Source organism: Triturus cristatus, chromosome 11, assembly GCF_964204655.1.
Source record: "Triturus cristatus chromosome 11, aTriCri1.1, whole genome shotgun sequence".
Lineage (NCBI taxonomy): Eukaryota > Metazoa > Chordata > Amphibia > Caudata > Salamandridae > Triturus > Triturus cristatus.
This window is the reverse complement of record NC_140594.1, coordinates 179,702,749-179,730,195: the sequence shown is the minus strand read 5'-3', so window position 1 is coordinate 179,730,195 and position 27,447 is coordinate 179,702,749. Positions and strand designations below refer to the sequence as shown.

The 27,447-nt window shown below is 44.4% G+C and overlaps 1 protein-coding gene across 17 annotated transcripts in view; it reads left to right on the top strand.

The window, feature by feature from the left end:
• ATXN2 (ataxin 2) overlaps positions 1-27,447 on the top strand; it is a 1,509,788-nt gene that overhangs the window by 1,000,417 nt on the left and 481,924 nt on the right. For 9 of the 17 annotated variants that reach the window (XM_085634791.1, XM_085634789.1, XM_085634782.1 and 6 more), the window contains one exon: positions 10,142-10,202. In XM_085634791.1, the coding sequence (XP_085490917.1) occupies positions 10,142-10,202 (61 nt within the window). Of the gene's footprint in view, positions 1-10,141; positions 10,209-27,447 lie in introns of all 17 variants that reach the window. The other 8 variants (XM_085634788.1, XM_085634778.1, XM_085634790.1 and 5 more) reach the window with 1 other exon arrangement.

Sequence of the window (27,447 nt, the reverse complement as noted above, 5' to 3'; positions counted from 1 at the left end):
ACAGAAGTTTGATGCACCTATTGCAAAGAGCAACACGTAAAACCTAGATCAGAAATTACTCTTTTACATAGTATGATAAGGGTAGGAAAACAAAGAATAAGATAGGAAAGGCAGTGAAAGGAAAAGGAACAGAAGAAAAAAGAATAGTTAAGGAGAGAAAAGAAATGAAAACAAAAACTGAAATAGTTGATGACATTATAGCTGCTAGGATACCAACTATGAAATCTGTTTGTTGGACTTTGGTTGAAGTTTGTTTCTTGGTGGGAGTCAGAAGGGATTGAACCTTTTTCAGTTCATCTCTCTAATGTTCTGGTCTTTGCACAGTCCCCTCCGTAGCATATTTTGCTGACTTGTTTGCTTTCAAGTGTCTAGTGGATCGATCCTCTCTGTTTAGGTCAGCAGTGTTGGAATGTTTTCTGAAAGCTTTACTCTGTTCCTCCTCATGCCATATGTTCCACAGTGGTATTCCAATCTGGCCTCCCCAATCTAACCATTGCATTGTCAGATGTGTTTACCAGCTTTATAGACTATACCTCATGCCATCAACATTTACCTATTGGATTGATGAATTAATATCTCTTTGATTCTGACCATCTTTAACTGTATTCTGCCTTGGAAATTAGTACTAAGCTCCTGCCTTTCCACCTTGTAGAAAGCTGTGTATTCCTTCCACATGGGCCAGTTTATCACACTTCCATCTTTTTGCCTTGCCCTTCACCCACTAAGGAGCAAGACAGACTGTATAGAGTGAACTCTGGTAGTCCTTTATCCATTTACATCTGCTCCACTTGACAGGAAAGAAGGGTTGATTAGATCTTTGTGGGCTTAGCTGGTAGCGTAAGTGCATGATCTCATGTTTGTGTTACCCTTTACATAATGATTTGTTATACCTTGGCCCAGACAGAACCCTCTAGCTGGCATTCATGCCCACTCCACATATGCATGTCAGATTTCTACCTCTCTTACTATGGTGGTCCTGTTTGAGATTTGTTGTGCGGGTAATTGGTCTTCCTTATTTACCCTTGCTAAACATTATTGCCTCACATCTCAGGCTTGCAGTGATGCATGACTTCCTTGGTTAGTTGGCACAAATCGATCCTATCTCTTAGTGGGCATTCCTTTGGTACTCATTCATAAGATGAGAAATCTGCAGGAAGAAGTGACCATTAGAAAAAGTGTTACTTGGTAACGATATGTTCGAGGCATATGAGCTGTAGATCACACACTGTGCATAGATCGCCATCTGGTGTTGGGCCCGGATGTTTGCACTTTGTTATTGTCCTGGAAAGTCTTTGGAAGTCACTGGATAGGTGGCTCCTCCTTTGGACAATAATGCGCATGGGCATCGACTCCTTCGTCAGATTGTTTTTTTCCGCCATTGGGGTCGGATGTGTTCATCGCGCTCCAGTTCGGTGTCGTTACCGATCATCTTTTTGACGCGAAATCCTCACCCATACTTGGGTATTGTTTTGATCAAGTTCCCCTTCGACGCGCATCTCTCCAGACCTTCAAATCTTCGATTCCGGTTGTCGACGCAGGCCTTCGGGCCTACCTGCAACATTGGGCCTTCGGCTCATGGAAAGGACTCCCTTTAAAAAGTATCCTAAATTTGGATCCAAGTTTCCACATGCAGATCTTCATGAGGTGTGTAACGTCTGCCTTTCACCCGAGCACGAGGCCAAAGACTGTCCATCTTGTGCCTCTTTCCGCTCCAAGAAGACGATCCGGTACAGTCGAGCTCTAAGAACAATGGCTCGATCATCGACATCCATTCCTGACAGCATCTTCCAGGAAGGCATCAATGTACCGGAGCAGGAGCAGATCCAACACAGCGCCGTCAGCTCCTCCGAAGCCGACTCCTCCGACGTCGAAGACATCACTCTGGGGCAGTGAGTCGTAAGTTCTGATGTCGACCCCTCCCTCCCCCCTTCCCAAAAAGGCTTCGGTCACACCTTCACCTTTGGGCCTAGGTGCGCACCGGGAATAAACTTCTCACACCCCGTCTTTGGGCTCGGCAAAGAAGCCAATACAAAAGCCTTCAGGCCACTCTGGATTGAGCCAGCCTGCCGTTGGTGCCAAAACTCCATCCCCGGCACTGAAAAAGAAACCACTGCCTTCCTCCGCGCCAACGCCTATGTCTACATCGACGCCTTCGGCGCCGAAATCCACTGGCACAGACTCGCCGGCTCTGAAAAAATCTTCGGGACCGAGCAAACACCCGCCTCCAAAAACCTTGGGTTCTCAACATTCGGAGCACAGGCCTACGGATCCGAAAAGACCACCGGAACCGAAGAAACAGTCGGTATCAAAACCACTATAAAAGACCCTAAAACAGGTCAACTCATATTTAGCCCTTCAAAGAAACGGAAAATGGGCAAACCTGTACCAGCTCCATTTCCTTTAAAAAAGAGAGACATTGCTACTTCTCTCCTTAGGATTCCTTCTCCTCCTCCCCCTCCACACCACTCTCCTATCCCATATTCACCTCCCTTACCATCTTCTACACCTCCAGATGATGATGACACCCCTGACGACATGGGGGATGATCACCCTTTAGGGGAACCCAGTCCTCCTGATGCACCAAAAGATCCATGGGAGGATTATGACACACCAGATGTTCCAGACACACATCAGGACGACATCTACCCATCTAGGCCATCCCTGCCTGAGGACACTATAGGGTTCACTCAACTTATACACAGGGCAGCAGAATATCACAGGGTAAACCTACATACAGACCCTATAGAGGAAGATTTCCTCATGGACACTTTCGAACCATCCCAAAGGTTCAGTGTCATTCTCCCCATGTTAAAAGGGGTAATCAAACATGCTCTTGAAGTGTTTAAGGATCCTGTAAGGGCCAGAATCATTAACCCCAGGGAAGAAAAAAAGTACAAAGCTGCCCCATCTGACCCTGTTTATATTAAAGGGCAAATACCCTTAGATTCCTTAGTGTTCTCCAACGCCAGGAAAAGGGCCAATTTGCAAACCACAGGAGATGCCCCACCTCCTGATAAAGAATCAAAACTGCTGTTCACGTCGGGTAAAAGAACAGCGTCCAAAGCAGCTAACATGTGAAAGATTGCCATCACACAGGCTTTGCTGGGAAGATATGATGGGGCACACTACGACGAGCTAGAGACCCTACTACAAAACCTTCCAGATCAATACAAGACACGAGCTAACGATCTCATCCAGGAAGGTAAGGTCATAACAAATACCTCCATTCGTTGTGCTCTCGATGCTGCAGACACAGCATCCCGGGCTATTAACACCAGCGTCCTTTTACACAGACATGCATGGCTATGCATTTCCGGCTTCAAGCCGGCGGTCCAAACCACTATATTAAACCAACCATTTGATCAAGAACACCTGTTTGGACCCAATGTAGATTCATCTTTAGAAAAGATGAAAAAGGACACGACACTGCCAAATCAATGGTAGCCTTGCAATCGCAAGCTCCCATAAGTTCTTTCCGTCGCTCCTTTTCCACCGAAAACCCCTGCACTTCGTACAAGAGTCCAACACAGACCTCATCTAACAGAGGCTATTACAGAGGAGGCTACAGGGGCAATAATAATAAGGGTAGAGGCAAAACTACCAACACTTGTACCGCCTCCACCCCTAAACATTGACTTCCCTCCACACCCCGTACCACTCTACTCCGGTCGGGGGAAGATTGCTATAGTTCCTATCTGTCTGGAACAACATTACCACAGACAGATGGGTGAGACAAATCATCCAATCCGGTTATTGCCTGGAGCTCACTTCAACTCCCCCCACACATTCCACCCAGACAGCGTCCAATGTCGGCAGAACACTTAACGCTTCTAAATCAGGAGGTACTTTCCCTCCTACAAAAACATGCCATAGAAACAGTTCCCCTTCATCGTGAAAACACAGGAGTTTACTCCCTGTATTTCCTCATTCCAAAAAAGGACGGAACCCTGAGACCCATCTTGGACCTCATACCATTAAACATCTACATAATCTCAGACCATTTCCATATGGTCACTCTTCAGCAGGTCCTCCCATTACTCAAACAGGGCGACTTCCTTGCCACATTAGATCTCAAGGACGCCTACTTCCACATTCCCATTCACCCTGCTCACAGGAAATACCTTTGCTTTGTGGTAGACGGCCAGCATTACCAGTTCAAGGTACTCCCGTTCGGAGTCACCACAGCACCCAGGGTCTTCACAATGTCTGGCAGTGGTGGCAGCCCACTTAATTAGACAATGGATTCACGTCTTCCCATATTTGGACGACTGGCTCATAAAAGCCAAGTCACATATCCAGTGTGTAAATCACACACACGCCACAATACAACTACTTCACGACTTGGGGTTTACCTTAAACCGCGCAAAGTCTCACCTCCAACCATCCTGCATCCAACAATATCTGGGTGCCACAATAGACACTTCAAAAAGCCTTGCATATCCAAGTCCAGCCAGGATAGCAAGTATACAAGCTCTTATAGCAAGATGCCAAACCCCAACATTCACTTTCAGGTCGGGTGTTCATGCAACTAATAGGGATGATGGCCTCTTGCATATTCATAGTACCTCATGCAAGACTCCAGATGCGCCCTTTACAAGAATGCTTAGCACGTCAGTGGAACCAAGCTCAAGTGTACGGCCGCACACATCGCTCTCTGCAGTGGTGGAACACCCAAAACCTTTCCAAAGGTCGACCGTTCATAGAGCCAGTTCCACAGATTGTGCTAACAGCAGACACATCGCTCACTGGCTGGGGAGCTCATCTACTTTATCACACCATACAGGGCACATGGACACCTCAGCAAAAGCTACTCCACATCAACCACTTAGAGTTGATAGCAATTTTTCTAGCACTAAAATTATTTCAGAAACAAATAATAGGCAAAGCTGTCTTAGTCCGCATGGACAATATGACATCAATGTACTATTTACAAAAACAGTGGGGGGACACTGTCTCCATCTCTCTCAATTAGCGCAGACCATATGGAGATGGGCCATTCCTCAGAACATTTTCCTGTTAGCCCAACATCTCCCAGGAATTCAAAATCACATGGCATATCTGTTAAGTCGACAGACGCAACAGATTCACGAATGGGAACTTCATCCACAGGTTCTCCAACCGTTCTTCCAAATGTGGGGGCAGCCAGAAATAGATCTCTTTGCCACGCATTACAATACAAAATTTCCAAGCTTCGCCGCCAGATATCCACACCCATTGTCCAAAGGCAATGCGCTATGGATGAATTGGTCATGCAGATTTGCGTACGATTTTCCCCCTCTCCCACTCATTCCATTAGTGGTGCGCAAGCTGCACTGATCCTAGTTGCTCCAACGTGGGCCAGACAACCCTGGTACACAACATTGCTGGAACTATCAGTAGTCCCGCGCCAAAAATTACGTCTCTCCCCACAGCTCTGAACACAGAACCATAGAGAGATCAGACACCCAGATTCATCACAGCTCAACCTAGCGATCTGGCTCCTTAAGTCCTAGAGTTTGGTTATCTCAATCTTCCAACTGATTGCATGAACGTTATCAAAGAAGCAAGGCGCCCCACCACTAGAGCATGCTATGCAGCCAAGTGGAAAAGATTTGTCATATACTGTACCAATAACAACATCAATCCTCTTGATGCCTCTACTCGGCACATCATATGTTATCTACTGCACCTTCAGAGATGTATATCTACTGCATCTTCAGAGATGTAATCTATCATACACATACATTAGATTACATCTCGCTGCTATCGCAGCTTACCTACAAAATAGACAGCACCTGTCACTGTTCAGGGTGCCCACCATTAAGGCATTCATGGAAGGCCTCAAAAGAATAATTCCTCCCAGGGTACCTCCTTCCCCAGTGTGGAATCTAAACATCGTCCTCACAAGATTAAAGGGTCCTCCATTCGAACCTCTGCATAAATGCGAGCTACAATTTCTCAGATGGAAAGTCGCTTTCCTTGTGCCCATTACATCTCTTAGAAGAGTCAGTGCGCTACAGGCACTAACAATTCAAGAACCATTTTTACAACTCCATCATAACAAAGTGGTTCTCAAAACAAATCTCAAATTCCTTCCTTAAGTTATTTCTCCCCTCCATCTGAACCAATCTGTTGAGTTGTCAGTGTTCTTCTCGCAACCACAAACAGTAGCAGGAAGAGCTCTTCATACACTGGACGTAAAGAGAGCACTCCTTTACTATATAGACCGAACAAAACCCTTTCGTAAAACAAAACAGCTTTTTGTATCCTTCTCACCACCACATAAAGGCAATCCCATATCAAAATCTGGCATTGCAAGGTGGATTGTCAAATGTATACAAATTTGCTATCACAAAGCAAAATGTACACTATCTATTCCTCCTAAAGCCCACTCTACCCAAAAGATAGGGGCTTTAATGGCATTTTTAGGGAACATTCCCCTAGATGACATCTGTAAAGCAGCTACATGGTCTACACCGCACACATTCACAAAACTCTATTGTGTAGATGAGCAGGCAAAACAAGCTAGTGTGGGCCAAGCTGTACTCAAAACACTATTTCAAACTACTGCAACGGATACTGGTGGTCGCCACTAAGGAGGAGTACTGCTATGCAATCTATGCACAGTGTGTGATCTACAACTCATATGCCTCGAATGGAAAATGCTACTTACCAGTATGCATCTGTTCTTGGCATGTAGAGCTGTAGATCCACACATGCCCACCCACCTCCCCGGCTACCTTTATCTGTTCTAGTATTATCTTATTTAGATACAACATACATGGACATCTATTTCTATTTCTTACAAAAACTCAATTTCTCTTCTTGGCGAAAAAACAATCTGACGATGGAGTCGATGCCCATGCGCACTATTGTCCCAAGGAGGAGCCACCTATCCCGTGACTTCCAAAGACTTTCCAGGACAATAACAAAGTGCAAACATCCTGGCCCAGCACAAGATGGCGATCTATGCACAGTGTGTGGATCTACAGCTCTACATGCCAAGAACAGATGCATTCTGGTAAGTAGCTTTTTCCTTCTGGTGGACACCAAATGTTCACACAGGTTCCTCGCCTCCGTCCTTCCTCCCATAACTTAGTGCTATGATTATTAAGAGAAGTGTAACCATGCCACTGTGATTACCGATCAATGGTATGTTCACTTTGTTCTTCTCTGGGGACCTTGAATAGTGTCAATAAATTCTAGAAACTGACACTAGCATGACAGTCAATTTTATTATGTGGAAGAAGCCATGCTTGAAGGGGCATGGCATCACCTTGTAGTGCTGCAGAACAAATGCTGGGAAAAATGTTCAAGATCTCATCTGGCTTGTGCTGGATACTCAAAAGGTGAGACATTTAGAGGAAGATGAAGTATCCTGCAGAAATAATATTATGGAAGGTTAGTGACGTTTTCTTTAGTGACACAATGAATAAAACTACTACCACAGGAAACGCTGTTGACGAACTGCACCATGGGATTATTACCTACATCTTTGTTAATGTGCTTGAATCAGGCAGTGATTGCTGACTGTATGCTTGCAGTAAGCTTTTGTTTCTACATCCTGTTTCTTAACGTAATAAGTAATTTTTTCTGGTGTGTTCATGCTTGAGCAAATGGGTGTTTAAGTAGATTAGTAGTAGTATCTATTGTGACTCCACATTGCAAAATTAACTCATGTTGGTTATAACCAGTTTATTATTGCAAACTGTAATGTTTGTATTAGATTGATTCAGCGGGTTCATGTTATTTGTAACGAACGGTAGAATACAAGAAAGTCTTAAATACAGCGTCAAAGAGTCGGGATGATGCTAACAGGGATGTTCTTATGACCTTATTACTGTGGCTAGAACTTACAGATCAGGCTACTTTTTGGAGAAAAATAGCGCATGGATGCAAAAAAGGTAGGACCAAGACGGACCACTACCTGGACCCTGGCACTTGGTATAGACACTTTTCTGAGCTGTATTCTGGGGTTCTATAGCTTCTCATAAATCCAGTTGGGTTCTCCAAGGCCCCTTCTTACCAATTGATTGAACCTATTATTCTCTTTAGTAAAGATAAGACTAGGGTAGCCATAGATGCCATCAAATCAGGTAAGGCCCCAGGGCCTGACAAAATTTCCGGGGACTTCGTGAAGCATGATCCAGAAATATGGGTACCATATGTCTACCTATTAAGTAGTGCAGTGGCTGCAGGAGCACCATTCCAAATTCATGGAAGGGGGCTGAAATCGCCCCCATCCTTAAGAAGGGTAGTAAGAATGACCCAGCCAATTAAAGGCCTATAAGCATAATTGATTTTTTTCAAAAACAGAAAGCAGATATTGATTAATTGAGCTACGGGATAGAACAGAATTCTTTTCACTCATCATGCCAGGCAATTGTTAGAACCAAGATGAGCACAATTGATCAGATGTTTAGACTTTCATGTATAGCCTGGAAATATGCCAAACTCAAGGTTGGTTATTTGTACTTTGCTTTCATTGATCTGAAAGCTGGTTTTGATCTAGTACCAAGGGATCTTGTATGGGAATCATTGCGACAACAAGGTGTACCTAGTGAGATCCTGAAACAGATAATCAGGCTCCACCAAGACAATTATGCAAAAGTGCGATGGGAACCAGGGTGAACTCACAAAGGCTATTACTATCATGAAAGGGGTGACACAAGGTGGCACCCATGCTCTTCTCATTGTATGTTAATGATGTTGACCCAGCACTTGCACTCCTGACTCACCAAAACTAGGAGGGGTTCCCATACCTGCACTAATCTTTGCTTTCAACAGTCTTTTTGTCTCAGACCTCAAGAGGGCTACAAAGACTACTTAATAGTTTTAGTAACTACTACAGATTCAAGGCGATTGAAATAATCTCTAGTAAGACCAAATACATGCCCATTAGACCACACAAATATTTAAGAATGATATTGCTATTGACTGAAACTCCATTGGAACAAGTATCGAGTTTTAGTTATCTTGGAGTAACAATTGACTCAAAACTGTCATGGAAACCATACATTATCAAGGCAAAGGTAGTCTTGCTCCAAAACTCATGCCAGTTGTTAAAAAACACCAAGTTACCAAGTCTAAGGCGGTCTCTCCAGCTTCAAAGGTCTGCAGATATAGGGCTTAAACAGTAGCCCTTAAAGGAGTGGTCTGTGGAGTAGGAAGAATTTGAGTCATCTTGTTATAGGAGAAAACAAAATGATTTGGATGTTAACGTGTCTCCCCCAAAATCCACCTTTGATCCCTTTGTTTTATGAGACTGGTTCAAGAGACTGGAACACTTAGCCGTTTTGAGGCCCTCACTATACTCGACAAGAATCTGCGTTATAGAAGAACCAAGCCCTTATAGGCTAGGATTGAAGGAGCTATTGGAACTTGACGGCCAGCTCACTTTCCCTTGGTTCCACCATGTGCGGATCCGTTTCATGGGTTAGGCCTGAGTAGTTTCTGGACTGACCCTAGTTCATTGACTGCACACACTAAAATGAACATAAGCGCATCTACTGGGAATTTATAATAAATAAGGATCACCTTGATTCTAGATTGGGAAGACTCACTTCACAGTTCTTAAGCTTTAAGCCGTTGCCGCGTTTTGAACCTTATCTTGATGAAATTCAAACTCAATTAGCAAAAACCCTTTTCACAAAGTTTTGTTTTGAGACCCTTCAGATCAACCCAATCACAGCCAAATGGTCTCCTGGTCAAATAGTAGCGAGAGAAACTAAATGCACCTTATGTCCTTTGGATGCTGAAGAAAATATTGCACATATTTTATTATTTTAGTCTGTATATGCTGATATAAGAAGAAAATGGGTAAAACTAATGTGTCTGGGTTTGAGGACCAGAAAGCTTTCCGAGGCCATAAGAATTCTGCTACACTACACAATTGATTGTATTTGGTGTTAGCAGTGTTTGTTTGCCGTGAGTCTCATGCAAAGGAATAAAGGACTGAAATTTTAACATTTTTAGAGTAAATCATGTTTTGTTTTATATTAGTCTATTATGTATATAACTCAACGATGAATTGCAAACAATTGTAAACCATTGTGATTAATTTTGCTATGTGTTTTATGTTAATGTGCTTTTTATGGTTATTTAAACCGAAATAAAAGCTGCTTTGATTATGAACTAACATTTATTTTCCTTCTCATTTCAGCCTTTATATCCCATTCCCATGACACAGATGCAAGTGAATCAGGCCAAAACATATAGAGCAGGTAAAGGTGAGAGAATGTTGCTTGAGTTCTGTTTCCAAGTCTGCATGGATGTTCTGTTGTACATTACCTTTTTAAGTACTGTAATTTACAATACTTTGTAGGTGTAAGAATTGCAGTCTTGTGAAATTGTCAGTTGCTACAGTCTGAACTGCCCTTTCATGCAAAGAATAAGATTTCTGCACGCTCTTCAAAGTCTGTTACTGTACAAGCCAACCCTCACTTTTTATATTTTTCCTGTCAGGAAGCTAAATTTTCAGTGGCACCAGACATTGGTGAATTTGCAGTTAAATATGAGATACACTGCAGTGCCTATGTGGCAGATGTACTGGTCTACCTGTGCACATTCATTTACTGATTTACTACTTAAGTTATTGTTTGTTTTTGGTAAGCTCTCTAACTGCATCATTTGAATTCATTTTATGGATGTTGGACAAAAATAACAGTTAACTTTTTCAAAAGGTAATAAAAATATCAGCTTCTGTCTGAATGGCATTTGATAGAAAAGTTTTTCCACAAGTATTACTTATCTGTAAAAGTCTTCTCATCTTGGTTTCCTCAATTCGAACATTATTCGTAGAACATTAATTAATAATTTGCTTTTACGTGCCGGATATTTCCTCCTGTTCAGCTAAAACATCTCCAGGCACTCTTCTGCTTGAATCAAAAGATCTTTAGAGCTACAAAAATAGGCACTTGATCATTTTCTCAAAATGTGCCAGCGAAGATTCTAAGCTAATACACGTTTGTTACCAAACACCCAGATTTAAAAATTCTGCCTCCCTTGGTGTGAAGATTTAAAGACCAAAACACATGGGTAAAAGATATTGCCATTTACATCGCCAATAGTTTTAAGCCTCGCAAATGCAAAACCGATTGCATTGCAAATGCTTGGTTTTTTTGCATTTAGACTAGGAAAGTCATTTCGATGAACCCCTGGAATTCGGGCAACACCATTATGTGAACTCAGTACCTGTTGGACAGTAGGTTTATGGAAGGTGTATTAGAGGAAGCTGAATTCAAAAGTAATCTGCATCTTTTTTTAACTGTGAATAGTTGCTAAAGTTGATTTTGTTCTAATGCAGAAAAAAGGAAGACCATGGCATTACCCACAGCAGGCATCCCAAAGTGATACCCTATTCTCAAGCTTTGGGAGCAAATCTCTATATTTGTTTTGCTAATCTTGAAAGTGATTTGAAATCTCTAGAATAGAGAGGAATCCCTGTTTTTTCTGCCATGTCTTGATGCCAGTAATTGTTAACCGACCTGGAACCCCACCTCAAACTTTACATGAGCATGCCCCTCCATCCAGATCTTGGGTCTGTGTTTTTTCAACTACCCAGCTAACTTTATATCTTCAGGGTGCACAATCCGGCATCCTTGATTTGAGATTGAATGTTCAGTTTTCATTGTTATAACAAACAGTTGTTGTGGACATTGCATAGTAAAGAAGCTCAGTATATAGTTATTTTTCCAAATTCAGAATACTCCGTGACCGTCCAGAAGGGTAGAAAATAAAAATACAATGTTCAAGTGACAGTAACTATCCCAATTAATAGCAACCCCACTCCAAATCCTTTTCTTAACAGTGAAATAGTTTACACAGGAATTACATTTACCCTATTTGAAAACTGCGAGTTTCCAAGAAGATTCAGGCAGAAAGTTAAAGGTATGGCATGGTCTTTGCTTGGGTGTCGGGACGAGGCTTCACTGGAGGGATTGGATTGCACACATTCAAGCGTATCCAAGCTCAGATCTTCCTTTTCCAAAACTCCTGTCAGTTCTATGGGTCCTTGGAGGGTTTACATCCCACTCCCTTCTCCTGTCAGATCAACAGGCCCCATGCATCTTTTAGTTTGGATGTGGCAGGCTTCAAAGCTGCCTGGGTTTTGGTTCTCTCATCAAATGTACCTAGGTAACAGACCCCTATACCGTGGAAGCTGTAGCAGCAAGTTGTCTAGTGGCTCTTAGCAATGGTCTCATGTATTCGAAGAGGGTGGTCAACTGTATTATCTCCAGTGAATACTGAATCATTTCAGACAACGTTTGCATTACTTGTTGCCAGAATTCATATATCCTGGGGCAAGAACAAGCCAAGTGGATAAAATAGGTGTCTGCAATCCTTCATCTCCCACAGTTTCACCTTGACTAAGGATCTGTTTTATGCAGCTTTTCTGGTGTGTGATTAGCTTGGTGTAAGAAAGTAAAATGCAATTATTTGTGCCTGGGGCTAAATTAAATTAGTTTAGTTTGTCTACATCAATAGGTCCAGGGTACTTACTGTCTGTTATGCCGACTAGCATGTAGGGCAGCAACGAAGTACCTCCACTTGTGTCTGTCTGGATCAAGTTTCTATACGGTGCCCCAGTTGTGGTTTTGTGTTCATTCTCCACAGTTCACCTCCAGGTGTTCTTTGATCTGGCTTTCTTTCATTTGCCTTCTACGGGCCCAGTGAAGAGCTGTTCCTGTGTTTGAGTCTTGTTCTGTTTTGATGGTGTGCCCTATCAATCTCAATCTTTTACTCATAATGGTGGCATCCATGCTCTCTTGCCTGCATTTGGTGAGCAGTTCCTGGTTGGGAATGGTTTGCAGCCAGACAATTTTGAAGATTCTTCTCAGAATACTGCGGTGGAAGGCTGACAGTTCAGTGATGTTGATTTTTGTCACACTTCAGCATTTGATCCATGCAAGACTGTGGACAGAACACAGCTCTAGTTAAACCTCAGCTTAGTGTTGATGCTGTATTGAGATGGCCTGTACTCCAAACATTGTTCAGCATCCTGAAGGTATTCCTGGCCTTGTTCAGTTTGCTATTGATGTCACTGCCAGCCCCTCCATCATGTCTGATAGTACTGTAGAGAGAGGTGAACTCTTCAGTAATGACTAGGTCCTCTCCATCAACCTTGATTGGTGAAGGGTTTTGAGATATTGAGTTGCATGACTTTTGATTTCTTCATGTTGATCTTCAAGTCCACTTGTTGTGCATAGATATTGGGGTGAGAAGTCTTTTACTGTGTATGTTGGTGTATGAGAGCTCACTGGTAGTTTATCTGCATAGCCAGGTCCTCCACTGTAAAGAATAAGGTCCATCCAATGCCTCTGACTTGGTCTTCTGTTATGCGTCGCAACACTCACATCACACATCCCTGTGTAGACTGTTCTTGAAGCTACACTTGTCTTCTACCTAACAGGTAAAATTATCATAGAAGCTATTGATGAGGAGAACTATCTGCTTTAGTGTGCCATCAGCTCTCAATGTACGTCACAGTGGATACTGTGAATGGCTTCCTCGAAATCATTTAATTTTGTGTATAGTGGTCTCTGCCACTCTCTGCACTGCTCTATGATATTGCGTAGAGTAAGGATCTTATCAACACACCCTGTGCTCTTGTGGAACCCAGCCTGTCTTTTCTTAACTGCTTGTCTACAGCATTAAAATCGTACCTTATCATTAACACCAGGTTTTTACTCCAGATTGACAAAAGGGTGATTCCAGGCCTTTTAGAGTTGGTTAATGCTCCCTTCTTTGGAGTCTTGACAGTGATGCCTTTGTTCCAGTCATCTAGTACTTCCTTTCTCTCCCAAGTCGATGTAAATGGTGGTTGGAGAATCTTGGCTGATGTTTCAGGGTCTGCCATGTACATGTGCATTCATGTTGTCTTGCCAGGAGCTTTTCCCTTCTTGGGAAATCGGATGGTAGTCTTTCTTCTTTGTGTGTGTGGGGCGGTGTTCACATCCAAGTTTGTCTCTGGTTCTTGGATATCCGATTCACTTGTTGGTCTGTTCAAGACTTATTTGAAGTGCTTGACCCAGTGTGCTTCCTGCTCTTATTCTGTTATGAGTAGTCTGCCTTGCTTTTCCATGATAAGGGTGTTGTATGTTGCACTATCTTCAAGACCTTCCCCTGTTATCTACTGGCTGCCTCCTCTTCTTGGCTAGCAAGGTTATGCACGTACACTGGCTTATCTGCTCGTGTCATTCTGTTGACTGCTCTGTTGGCTTCTATGTACTAATAAGTGTACTTCTGCAGCCTCACCGAATCGACCTCCATGAGTTTCTTTTTCGCTGTCCTCCTTTCTTAAAAAACCTGCTGTGTCTTTTGTGTTATCCATTCTTTCCTCTTCCTTGTCTTGGTCCCAAGGTACGTTTCACCCTTCTTCATATATATTGAAGAGACCTATTCCCATTTCTGGGTGAGTGTGTCTGGCTCAGCCTGGTCTTCCGTGTTTTCCAGGAGTTGGAACCTGTTTTTGGTTTGTAAGATGAATGCCTTCTCAGTTTTGGGGTTGTGTAATTTTGCCCCATCAAGGTGTTGTGATCCTGATGTCTTGTGTTCTGTTTGTCTGAGCTGCAGCTTGGCAAGAACAGTCACTAGATGATCACTGCAGGTGTTTATTCCCCTTTTCACTCTGACATCTTGCACAGTGTCCCCAGGTGTCGCTTATCAGATGGTTAATATAGTTTCTTTCTCCACTACTAGGTGAGCACCAAATTAGTTTGTGAATTTCACGGTGGGGGGGAAAAAAGTTCCTCCTATGAGTATATCGTTTGTGGTACAAAATTCCAACAGTGTTTCTGCATTGTCGTAAATTGTTCCACAACATATTATGGTTCATGTTTTCATATTCCACTTTAGCTTTAAATCTCCCATCATAAGCTCCAGATCGTGGTTCAACACGGCTTCATGCTCTGCTTGCATCTGTTCATAGAACATATCCTTGGCTGTTTCCTCTTCATCATTGGTTGGAGCATAGCACTGGATAATGGTGATCTTCATGTGTCTGTCTTTTAATATGGCTGTCATGAGTCTGCTCCTGACTGGCTTCCGCTCAGTTACGCATGTTTCTGTCCCCTTTTTCAGGATGATTGCTACTCCTTCGTGTTGTTGGTCATCGTCCCTTCTAGAGTACAGTACCGTATCTTCTGTCCTGGATTTCTTTCAGCTAGACCTGGTTCACCTTCTTTCACTGACCCCCAGGATACGTAGGTTTGTTGTGTTTAGTCTCAAATGTTTCTTGAGTCCGCTTTCCTGCGTCATCGATAGTCCATACCTTCCAGAATCTGATTCTGGTTTTGCACTTTGTCTTCTTTTCTGTAGTTTCCTTGCAGCTTTCATTCATGTATGTCTCATGCAAAGACTATGGAAGTCCCTTATGACCATAAGATTTAGTGATTCTTGCTGCTTTTTCGATAGCAAATGCTTTTTATGGGACAAGGTTGATAGTCTTGCGCCAAACCTAGCGGACCAGTCTATCACGCTTTGTCGAGTCTCTACCTTTTGAGTTGTCCTGGTGTCCAGATCATTGATACACGTAAGCCCATCAACCACTTCATGGTGGCGATTGTGAGAAAGTGCCATCTTTCTTGAATGGTATGCCCCCACTTTTTGCCGAATTGCTGATGTACTTTGACTGAGTGTGCCCTGGGCTCCTGCCAATCAGGTACCCAGGGCCTATGTTCCTTCCCTAAAATTGTGTTGAAGCCTAAACCCAATTGGCATCTCTGGCCACATGTTAGCCCCTGGTAAATGGTACACTTGGTACCCAGGGCCTTGTGACCAGAGAAGGCCCCTAAGGGCTGCAGCACTTATTGTGCCACCCTTAGAGGCCCTGTACCCTCACTCACATACTGCCCTTTCAGACTGAGTGTCTGGGTGCAGAACAAAACAGAGAGTCGACATGGCACACAACCCTGTGTGCCATGCCCACAACACACACTGCCCTGGCATACCTCAGCCACCCCTCTAGCTGGGTGCCCTATGCCAGTGGTGTGGGTACAGGTGCATGAGCCCTGTGCCCCTAAAGTACCCAGGTCCATTCCTGGGCACTGTAAGTGCAGTGCTGCCATCTTAGAGTATATGGTGCTGGGAGATCGTCAACGCGAACTCCACAGCACCATGATGGCAACACTGAAGACTGAGAATTTTGGTATCAAACTTCTCAGCACTTTAAACCCGCACTGATGCCAGTGTGGGATTTAATGTACAATGCATGACAGACGGCATCTTAGAGATGCCCCTGAACCTAACCTACAATCCACGTCTTGTCTGAGGGGCTGCCTAGGCTGCAGACATGTTGCTGGACCCCTGGGTAGAGAGCCATCCGCTCTCCTGGGCCTGCAACAATGCACATCCTGGGCTAGGTGCTAGGTCTCCTCCCCCAGGATGGGCAGGGGAAGCTTTGTGAGCTTCTCCAGGCCACTTGCTGTACTCAGCAACTGGCCTCTACCGGTTCTCACCCCCACTCTGGCGGGAAGACTGGCCGGAAACCCCAAGGAAGGAAAGGTGGGTGTGCCTGCCTCTGCCATCTTGAAGATGGGAAGCCCTGCCCAATCAGGACTAGGCTACTGCCCCCCTCCCACAGGAGAGTGGCAGGATAGGGGGTGTACCCACCCAAGGGAGGGGACCCATTGGTCCCTGCCCTTTCCCTACCTGTAACGCCCCTAAATTTAGTATTGAGGGGCACCCTGAACCTTCCTTCCTCAGATCCAGGTTCTGAAACAGCAAAGAAGATCAAGAAACAAGAAGACCCGCCGTGCAGCTGCTAACCAGAGGAAGACACCAACTGCTTTGGCCCCAGCCCTACCGACATGTCGACCCTCGAACCTGCTCCTGCTAAACCACGGCATCTCCAGTGATCAGCAACCTCACAAACCCCGGAGAACCTGGCTACCTTGTGACTCTGAGCAACTGGGACTCCCACGAGCAGTGGTACTGCTCAAAGCAAGTAACTGACCCCTGGCATCAACCAGGAACTGCGAACCCTGCACACACTGCACCCGCCAAGCCTGGCCTGTGCCGGAGTGGACAAAGACCACGAGGACATACCCCCCCGGCGACTGTGACCCCGAATCTAGCACCCAAGGACCCACCTCGATGCTCCTGACGACACCTGCAGCCTCAGAACCAGGGACCCCTTCAACCGCGACCTGCAGAGGGTAAGATTTCCCGATGCCAAAAGGCACCCCTGCACCCGGCGCCCTGCGGCCCCCTGTGCCCAACTCCTGGGTGCCTACCTATCCTCCAACTACCCAACTTACCTCTCGAAGTGGTGGTCGAATCTGAAGAATCTTCTTCCCCGAGCTTGCAGCCTTTGTTCGTTCTTGAGCTTCTCCATTGAACGCCCGACGGCTCAAAAGCACCCTACACCCAGCCGCCCGAGTGGCCCTGGCAGTGCAACTTCTACTGTAACCTGCTTCCCCATTTGCCCTGAGCAAGTGACCAGGAGCCCAGCTTCCACAGCTGCATGGCCTGCTAGCCAGCAGCCTCCAACCAAGGGCCCCGTGCCTCCCATAGAATAACATTGGGCCTAACTCACTCTGCACCCGGCTTCCCCTGTGCCACTGAGGGTGTAGCAACTGTACTTACCTGACCCTGGGAGACCCCCGAGTCTATGCCAAGAACCTTAACTCTGCCAGTCGAGTACTTACCCAAAAGCCGATAACTCTTTTCTTCCATAGGGTAACATTGACTGGTTTCACTTGGAAATTTCTTCTAAGTGTCGAGTTTTGAAACTTTAAAATATTCCGCTAAAATCAGCCGAATTACGATAACTAATTTACTCACCTGCTATCAGGAGAGATCCCAGTGCTGGATCTTGGTGCCTCGCACTGACCCTGAAAAGTAATTACAACCATACTTACCGTTAACCCAATTTTCTTCCATAGGAAACCATTGGCTATTTTCCTGTGAAATTTCTTCTAAGTGTCGATTTTTGCAAACTACAAATATTCTTTAAAAATCGCACCAACTGTGAAAACGTAATTGCTTACCTGTTTTAGATAGATGTCCCAGTGCTGAACCTAGGAGCCCAGCACTGGATTACAAAAGTAACGAGAACATACTTTACCTGTAATTTGAATTTCCTTCCATAGGATAACATTGCCTGGTTTTTGCTGAAAAAGTTTGGCGATTTTACAAACTTACAAATATTCGTTAAAAATCGCCTGTATCACCAAAACACATTCCTTCAACAGTTTACAGGAGATGCTCCAGTGCTGGATCCAGGATCCATCACTGAGTTAGAAAAAGTAACCATAACCCCACTTACCTTCTTAGTGAATATTCTCCCCTAGGATAACATTGGTAATTCTATGTGAAAAAGTTTCCAAGTGTCAACTTTTAAAATACAATAATATTCCTAAAAATCACTACTGTAACCAAAACGTTTTTACTCAACTGTTTACAGGAACTGTCCCAGGACTGAATCTAGGATCCAGTCCTGTGGTAAGAAAAGTAATCCAAAAAGTAATCTATTGCATTTAACTAGAAATTCTCATTGAGCTCAATGTATAATTGTGTTTGAAATTGTGTTGCCTATTGCAACAACTGTAACATTACATCCAAAAGTCTATTGCCTATTGAAAAGTATTTATATAAAGCGTCTAATTCTGAGAAAGTATATTTTGATACCTATTGTTGGTTCTAAAATAAAACAACTAAATATTTTTAAGTTTAAATGTATTTATTGGCATTTGCAACATTTCAACAAAAGTAGCAATACATCGGTATAAGTGCAATGGCCGATCTTGTAAGACCCACGAGTATCATCCTGACAACAAAAATCGAGGGGAAGCATGCTGTCGCCAGGAGTAAGATATTCGGACCCAGCAATGAAGTTAGGTAATTTCACCAATTATATATTTTTATACAAAAACCATTGGTCTAGAGGCAGTTCTTGAGTGTGAGAGACCATTTGCCAACTGAGTGTGTACAACAAATGCTTTACACTGTCATCTGATACTGCATTACTGCGCGACCACCTACCACTTTAGAGAGTAAGGTTATATCTAACTTTAGCCTCTGCCAAACCTCTGGGGACTGTGGACTCTGTGTACACTGTACCTATTTGGGAACATTATATACAGAGCCACTTTCTTACAGCGATTCTCCGAGGAGTATAATTTCAGCACTAGTCATTTATTTCTTCCCCATTGTCATTCTCCCAAGCAAATATGCTGCCTGTGGATTGAACTTTCACTTCCCATAGAATGCAATATGGCCATGTAACCCCTTGAGTCCACAAGACTGTTTTATGTGAGTTAGATATTTTAATTCTTTAAGTTCATTTACAAAGCCTGGAGTCCTCTTGCGTCCTGCAATGCATTGTCTAATGTACATGAATGTGTCCTTGTGTACCTTGTATTGTCAAAGTGTAAGAAACTTCCCCTCAATGTACATATGCTCCACCTGTGAGAGGCCTGCTTTGAGCACCAACTCTGCTACTATCTCCTCTTTGGTCAAAGGGAGGAAGTGATTGTGAATCCGAGAGACCGCAGGAGAATTGATTAGTTCCAGCCTTCATACACGTTGTTTGTTTCTCCAGAGTTATATATTTCACATACTTGAAAAATTCCCAGTCATCATGCTAGGAATCCCCAGTAACTTTAAAATAGCATTTAGCAGCGTTAAAATGGCCATTGACCTCAATAGCATGTTCAGCAGCACTTCCACCTCATTTAAAACAACATGGACTTCATACAATGAGCTGGACATGCTGAGCACTTCTACTCCCTGCTAGAGGCCATCGTAGCTCAGATTTCTATCTTAAGTTTGAGGGGGAATCCCTGAAAAAATACCTCTCTGCTCTAACCTGCGTGTTTGACCTTCAGTTCGGTCACATTGTCAGCCTTTACTTATTCCTTCTTCGACTTCAACCAGCCGTATCTTCAGGTTTTGGCAGACTTTGTTGTTTTTAGGAAACATCTGGGATTTTCACCTCAAAATTGGCTCAGCTGTCACAAACTGGTGCTATTCCTGGCAGCAAGTGCATATGTTGCTTTTATCTCAACCATAAAGTGTCTCCATTTTATATTTGTAAAAATTGATCAACCACAGAACCTTAGATTGTAAAGTCTGCTTCCATTGTATGGTCCTCGACTTTAATATGGAGAACCGGATATAATGCAAGTACCAGTTGTCTACATGACCTTGTTGCAGCAAATGATGGACACTTTCTAAAGATTGATTCATAAACAGCCTGTTGAACAGCTCCAAGTTCGACCTCCACCTAGACCATGTCACTACCACCTCCTACACCACATGCATCTACTCCTCTTATGTTTGAGGTATTTCCTCCACACTCTCTAACTGTGCCTCAGCAAGCTATGGGGCTTGTTCCACCAATGCCTAGAGATGTGGGTGAATTGGATATGGCAGTTTTCGGTGGGTCATGTGAATTGGAAGAAGTAGAGCTGCAAGAACACTATAGAGAAGAATGAGAATATTACATGCTCGCAAAGGAAGGAGACAAAGCACCTTCACAGACTGACTCTCCTCCAAATTATGTAACCAATTTACATGTACTAGTGAAAAGAACAGTTAAAAAATGCAGCCTCCCCCTGACGTCAGTAGAACAGTAATGCTTTCTGTGGGATTTTAAGACATTGCCCCAGAGAACCATAAAGTTGGTTCCCTTCCTGAATTTTATGTTAGATGGCCCTCAATTAATGAATACATCAGCCATGGTGTAAGCAGTGGGCCCAGTATAGAAAAGAAATATGAAGATCCAGATTTGGCACTATTCTGTTTGTGTCATTCTAAGCAGTATTCCAGCAACCTCACTGCATCACAAACACAAATCCTGTCACACCGATCCGCCCGACAGAGACAGCTGCAGAATTGATAACCTGGGCTGGGCAGGGTGCAGTCTGTGATGTCAGCTCCATAAAAACGGCAAATGCCTAAGTCATCCTTTTACCATTATGACCAAAGGGTGTGGCATGACATCTTGCTACTAGTAGACTTAATCACAAAAGCGAAAAGGCCAAGGCCATAGTCAAAGAGGGTGCAAATGCGGCCATGATGTATGTTGCAAAGGAGGTGTCTAACACAGGCTTTCATCTACTGGCATGGACTGTAGTTCTGAGGAAACTGGGACAGATTCACTGCTCAGCCTTCGATCCACAGGTCCAGTCCAACTTCTTGAGCATGGTCTCAGGCAAATACTATTCGGGAAGCACATTGCCCATGCCCTACAAAATCTGAAAATGAGTGACCCGTTTCCTCTCCTGACAAGGTTGATATTTCCAAAGCTATATACCAGGGGCCAAAGGCAAGATTACGGCAGAACCTGCGGAAAAAGAGTGCTGCTTAGCCACTGACCCACAACAGCCGGAAGAGAGCTTGGCGATTTTCCCCTTTCCGAAACTCATCTGGGCAGGGGTGAGAATTTCCCTTTGCAGCCTGCTTGTCTTTAATATCCAATGGCTGGGTGCTACAAATAGTGCTTTCTGACAGTACCTTCAAATTTGTACAGAAACAACTAAATCCGCCACCCAAGAAGGAACATATCCTATTTGTGTGGGAGCTGCAATAAAATTCTGCCTCCTGAAGGGAACAATGGATGCTGTTCTGAGGTCCCGAAGAGGTCAATGGGTTGCTCAGGGTTTTTTTTAATAATGGAAACAAAAACAGGAGCTCAAATTCGGACACCAGACAGCTGAACACATTTCTGATCCGTCCGGTTTCTAAGGAAACAATTCTTTTGGATGGTGACTATCTAGAGGTACTCCTGATGCTTCAGGAAGTGAAAAACCATACCTCCTTGGAAAAAAATGTTGCTCCAGGTTCTGCTCAGACTGTACAAATCTCTCCTGGGCCTGATGACATCCTTTAAAGGGCTTATACTTTTTTGGAGACTCAGTATGAGATCCATATAGCAGAAACTAGACTATTAGTGGCAACAGATAAATGGTTCGTGGAATGACACAGCCCAGGTAACAAGGAGGCTAAAACAGGCATTGATGTGTTGTTGGTTTCTGTCAGACCTCCAACCTTTGACCCCAGGATGATAATGATCACACATCCATGGCTTGTTGGGGAGGCCCACATGCAGACGCTGACAACCAGAGACATATGGTGAGCTGCTCCATATCAACATTCTAGAGTTATGGGCCATACAGCTTGGTCTCCAATTGTTCCTCCAAAACATAGCTAGTCAAGACTTGTTAATACTAACAGACATGACCTCAGTGTATTATATGAGAAGAGACGCATATGCTGTGGATTAGGGCCATATCCAGCGAGGGACATATCATGGTGGAACATTTCCCAGGATGCCAGAATGACAAGGCAGATGCACTCAACCAGGCTTTCTCAAAACTGCCACAAATTGGAGTTCCAACAAGGCCAATAGGATATTTTTCACAGTTGTGGTCATCCCACATTTGACTTGCTCGTCGCATTGTAGAACAAAAAATGCCAGCACTACACTTACAGGTTTTATCAACCGAGGTCCAAGGGCAGTACCTTTTTGATGAAATGGCTGAGTGTCTTTTCTTGCCTCTTTCCTCCATTTTCCCTAATTCCCAGGGTACTGAGGAAGGGGAAGGCCAATTACCATTTCCTGAAACTTTTTGCACCAGTATTGCCTTGCCACCACTGGTACAATGGCCTCCAGAAGTACACCTGAAGATGCATCCCAGGTTCTGCTCCCGCCGCCGCAGCAGCAAGATACTGCATCATGATCTCAGATCCCTGAGCCTTACAGCTTGGTGCTTAACAAACTAAAATTAGGCCAATCGCACAGCCCAACGCACTGCAGAAATATTCTGTCACATGCACCAGCAACCACAAATATATAATGCTAAAGTTAAGCTCTTCTGCAGACACCTAATCTCCTTGCAGCCCCATCTGCTTCCAGTGCTTCCTTACCTGTTGGAATCAGCCAAAAGTGATCTGAAATGCTCTTCATTGAATATCCATCTCGCAGCAATTTCAATGTTCAGGAGAGCAGAGAACACTAGGATCATAAAGAAGATAATGCAAGGCTTTTTACAACCTTCCCTCCTGTATGATGTCCTCCAGTGCCATAGGAGCTGGACAAGGTACTGAGTTAGGTCATGCTGCCTCTCTTTGAACTGATCCACAAGGTGAGCCTGAAATTTATTTAATGGAAACAGTGCTATTATTTGCTCCCACATCAGTGAAGACAGTAGTGGAGTTGCCGACATTTACAGTAAGAACATTTTCTTTTTGATTTACCAAAGATAGTCATCCTACAAACCAATCCGATGCTGATGTCTAAATTCCCTTCAGACATTTATTTGAACCAATCTGATGCTTATGTCTAAAGTCCTTCAGACATTTATTTAAATAAACTGGTTATCCTTCATTTATTTTTCAACAATTCGACAACATCATCAATGAAGTCTTTGCAATTGCTAGATGTCCACAGAAGCATTTCCTGCACAGGAAGAGAGATCATTGTTTTCCCACCAAATATTGTCTTCGCTTAATAGACCCTGTAGCTCAAACGCATTGCTGGTGTGCCATAGGCACTCCAAAAGCTAGCCCGACCACGCCCAATGCCTGGACCCCTGGTCCTCGTAACAGCCAAGTCTGTCCCCCCCACAATACCCTGCCCACCACACCCATGTCGCTTCTCCACCGTAACTGTCCGAGCCCTGAACCTCAGTTTCATCTACCAGCACTGTTGCCGCTCCACCCAACACTGAGGGGGCATTCTGCTGTGCCATCTCCCATTTCACATGCATTCTCCTGTACCCACTTTACTCACCACATGCATCTCGCACAGCCTACACACAACACGGACTACCAGACACACATGATCCCTACTACACTCCCCCACATCCCTACCTGTCCTGCATAAGCCCCAAACTTGCTCCCTCACTAAACAGCAACCAAAATCTGAGATTTGGTACACGACTGCTCACCAAACCTGCTTTTCCTTCCAAAAACCGGACTCTCTCATCTGCCCCTGTCATTGCCACAGTAATTCCTCTAGATACAAGATTGAGAGACAGGACAGTCAGACCCATAGACGGAATCGGTGCCATCTTCAAATAATCCATTCAGTGCTCCAAAACATTGGGAAACACCACCGACAACATGGAACACTAGACCTTTAAACTCCTCATCACTGCCAACTACACCCTGAGTGGCACCCTCATCTACCGCCCTCCCATACGCCAACTTCGGAAGCCCCATCGTAGACTTCGTCCCACCTCATCCTTCCCATCCCCGACTCCAGCGCCTTCATCCTCCTCAGCAACCTCAACTACCACCTGAAAGACTTTATCGATCCCAACACAGCCAACCTCCTCAAGGACCTGCCCCTACCTTGGACTCACCCGGCAAGTGGAAGGTCCCACAACTCTGGACCCCATCTTCACCAGCTTCACCATTATCACAGTAGACCAGGCCACACTGAACACCTGGTACGAGCACACCCTCATAGACTTCAGCATAACTATCCCACACTGCTGGGCAAATACCTTTACCAAATCTTCACCATGGTACTGGAACAAATCTGACTGTTACAAGAAGGATCCTAGTCTTTTGAACTGATATCCACTAGTCTCGACACAAAAACCACCTCCCTAAATCCACCTCCAACTCACTGAAGGCACGGACACCCTGGCTTCTCTCAAACCCAACAAAGCCACGAGAACCAGACAGAAAGCAAGCTAGTACACATGACTTCTCGGTCTTACTGAATCCTACTGAAAGCTACTTGAAAGCAGATGGAGACAAAGTCGGAATGACACTGACAAGACCACCTACAAATCCTCAATCAGATGCAACCATCAGCAGATCAGAGCAACAAAACGTTCATCGACCACATCGAGAGCAAGATCAACAGCGCCAAGCGAAACTTTGTCAAAGTGAAAGACTTTACCTGTCCAGCAGCAAGCTCCAACAGCGTAACCCACTCTCAGGACCTCTGCACTCAGCTGTTCCTATTCTTCGGCAACAGTATCTGCAGCATCAGTGAAAACTTCGAGCCCCAACAGGACCCTGGCAGCCCTCCTGCCCATTTCTTCCACATCCAAAGAACTACCCTGACCACCTGGCCTACTGTTACAACTCAAGAAACTGCAACAACCATGCAGTCAATACACTCCAGAGCACCCTCAGACTCTTACCCTCACCCAACCCTCACCCAGTCTTCATCAAAGAACTGGACCCCGTCAACACAGCATTTCACCCCAATCCCAAGTTGTAAGAAAGTGGCTCTGTATATACTGTCCCCAAATAGGTACAGTGTGCACAGAGTCCACAGTCTCCAGAGGTTTGGCGGAGGCTAAAGTTAGATATAACCTTACTCTCTAAAGTGGTAGCTTGGTCGAGCAGTAAGGCAGTATCAGAGGACAGTGTAAAGAATGTGTTGTACACACTCAGTCAGCAAATGCTCTCACACACTCAAGAACTGAACTCTAGGCCAATGGTTTGTATATAAAAATATATAGTTGTTTTATTTTAGAACCAACAATAGGTATCAAAATATCCTTTCTCAGGATGAGATGCTTTAGTTATACTTTCAATAGGCAATAGACTTTTGAATACAGTAGTTACAGTTGTTAAAACAACAATTGATGGACAGAATGCAGAACAATGTCATACATTCACCCCAGTACAGAGATCTGGGCCTAAATCCATCGTTTTTTTGCTCACCATGCCATTCCAGTTTGAACCCAGCCATATGCAAATCAGTCTTGACCCTGTGCCCCATGGGAACAGTCCAGCCCGAACTGCCAAGCCAGGTCCTCCCTGGACTGGAAACAAGCATCCTAGGACCGGTTTCGGGCTTTCAGCCCTCATCAGCCAGGATAGCTTGATTCCAGTGGCATGGAGAGCACGGGACTCACGTCTGAGCATACCCTTCCCACTCGGGGTGACAAATGCAAAAACAACAATTGATGGACAGAATGCAGAACAATGTCATACATTCACCCCAGTACAGAGATCTGGGCCTAAATCCATCGTTTTTTTGCTCACCATGCCATTCCAGTTTGAACCCAGCCATATGCAAATCAGTCTTGACCCTGTGCCCCATGGGAACAGTCCAGCCCGAACTGCCAAGCCAGGTCCTCCCTGGACTGGAAACAAGCATCCTAGGACCGGTTTCGGGCTTTCAGCCCTCATCAGCCAGGATAGCTTGATTCCAGTGGCATGGAGAGCACGGGACTCACGTCTGAGCATACCCTTCCCACTCGGGGTGACAAATGCAAAAACAACAATTGATGGACAGAATGCAGAACAATGTCATACATTCACCCCAGTACAGAGATCTGGGCCTAAATCCATCGTTTTTTTGCTCACCATGCCATTCCAGTTTGAACCCAGCCATATGCAAATCAGTCTTGACCCTGTGCCCCATGGGAACAGTCCAGCCCGAACTGCCAAGCCAGGTCCTCCCTGGACTGGAAACAAGCATCCTAGTAGTTACAGTTGTTGCAATAGGCAACACAATTCAAACACAATTATAACATTGAGCTTATTGGGAATTTCTTAATAAATGCAATTAATTACTTTTTGGATTACTTTTCTAACCACAGGCCTGGATCCTAGATTCAGTCCTGGGACATTAACTGGAAACAGGTAAGTAAATACGTTTTGGTTACAGGTATGAATGATTTCTAAGGAATATTATTGTATTTCAAAAGTTGACACTTAAAAACTTTTTCACATAGACTCACCAATGTTATCCTATGGGAGGAAATTCGGTTAGCAGGTAAGTAGGGTTATCGTTACTTTTTCTTACTCGGTGCTGGATCCTGGATTCAGCACTGGTGCATCTCCTTTAAACGGTTGTAAGAAATCGTTTTTGTTACACAGGCGATTTTTAAGGAATATTTGTAAGTTTCAAAAATGGACACTGAAGAATTTTTGGCAAAAACCAGGCAATGTTATCCTATGGAGGAAAATCAAGTTGCCGGTAAGTACGGTTGTGATTACTTTTCAGGGTCAGTGCTGGGCACCAAGATCCAGCACTGGGATCTCTCCTAATAACAGGTGAGTAATTTCGTTTTCGTTATTCGGCTGATTTTAGGTGAATATTTTAAAGTTTCAAAACTCGATACTTCGAAGAATTTCCAAGTGAAATCAGTCAATGTTACCCTATGGAAGAAAAGTGAGTTATCGGCTTTTGGGTAAGTACTCGACTGGCAGAGTTAAGGTTCTGGGCATAGACTCAGGGGTCTCCCAGGGTTGGGTGAGTACAGTTGTTACACCCTCAGCGGCACAGGGGTAGCTGGGTGCAGAGAGAGTTAGGCCCAATGTTAGTCAATGGTGGGCAGGGGGCCTTTGGTTGGTGGCTGCTACCAGGCAGGCCACGCGGCTGTGGTAGCTAGGCTCCTGGTCACTTGCTCAGGGCAAGCGGGGAAGAAAAATAGGATAGAGGTTGCACTCCCAGGGGCACTCGGGCGGCTGGGTGCAGGGTGCTTTCGAGCCGTCGGGCGCTCAATGGATTTCAGTGGAGAAGCTCAAGACGAACAAAGGCTGCAA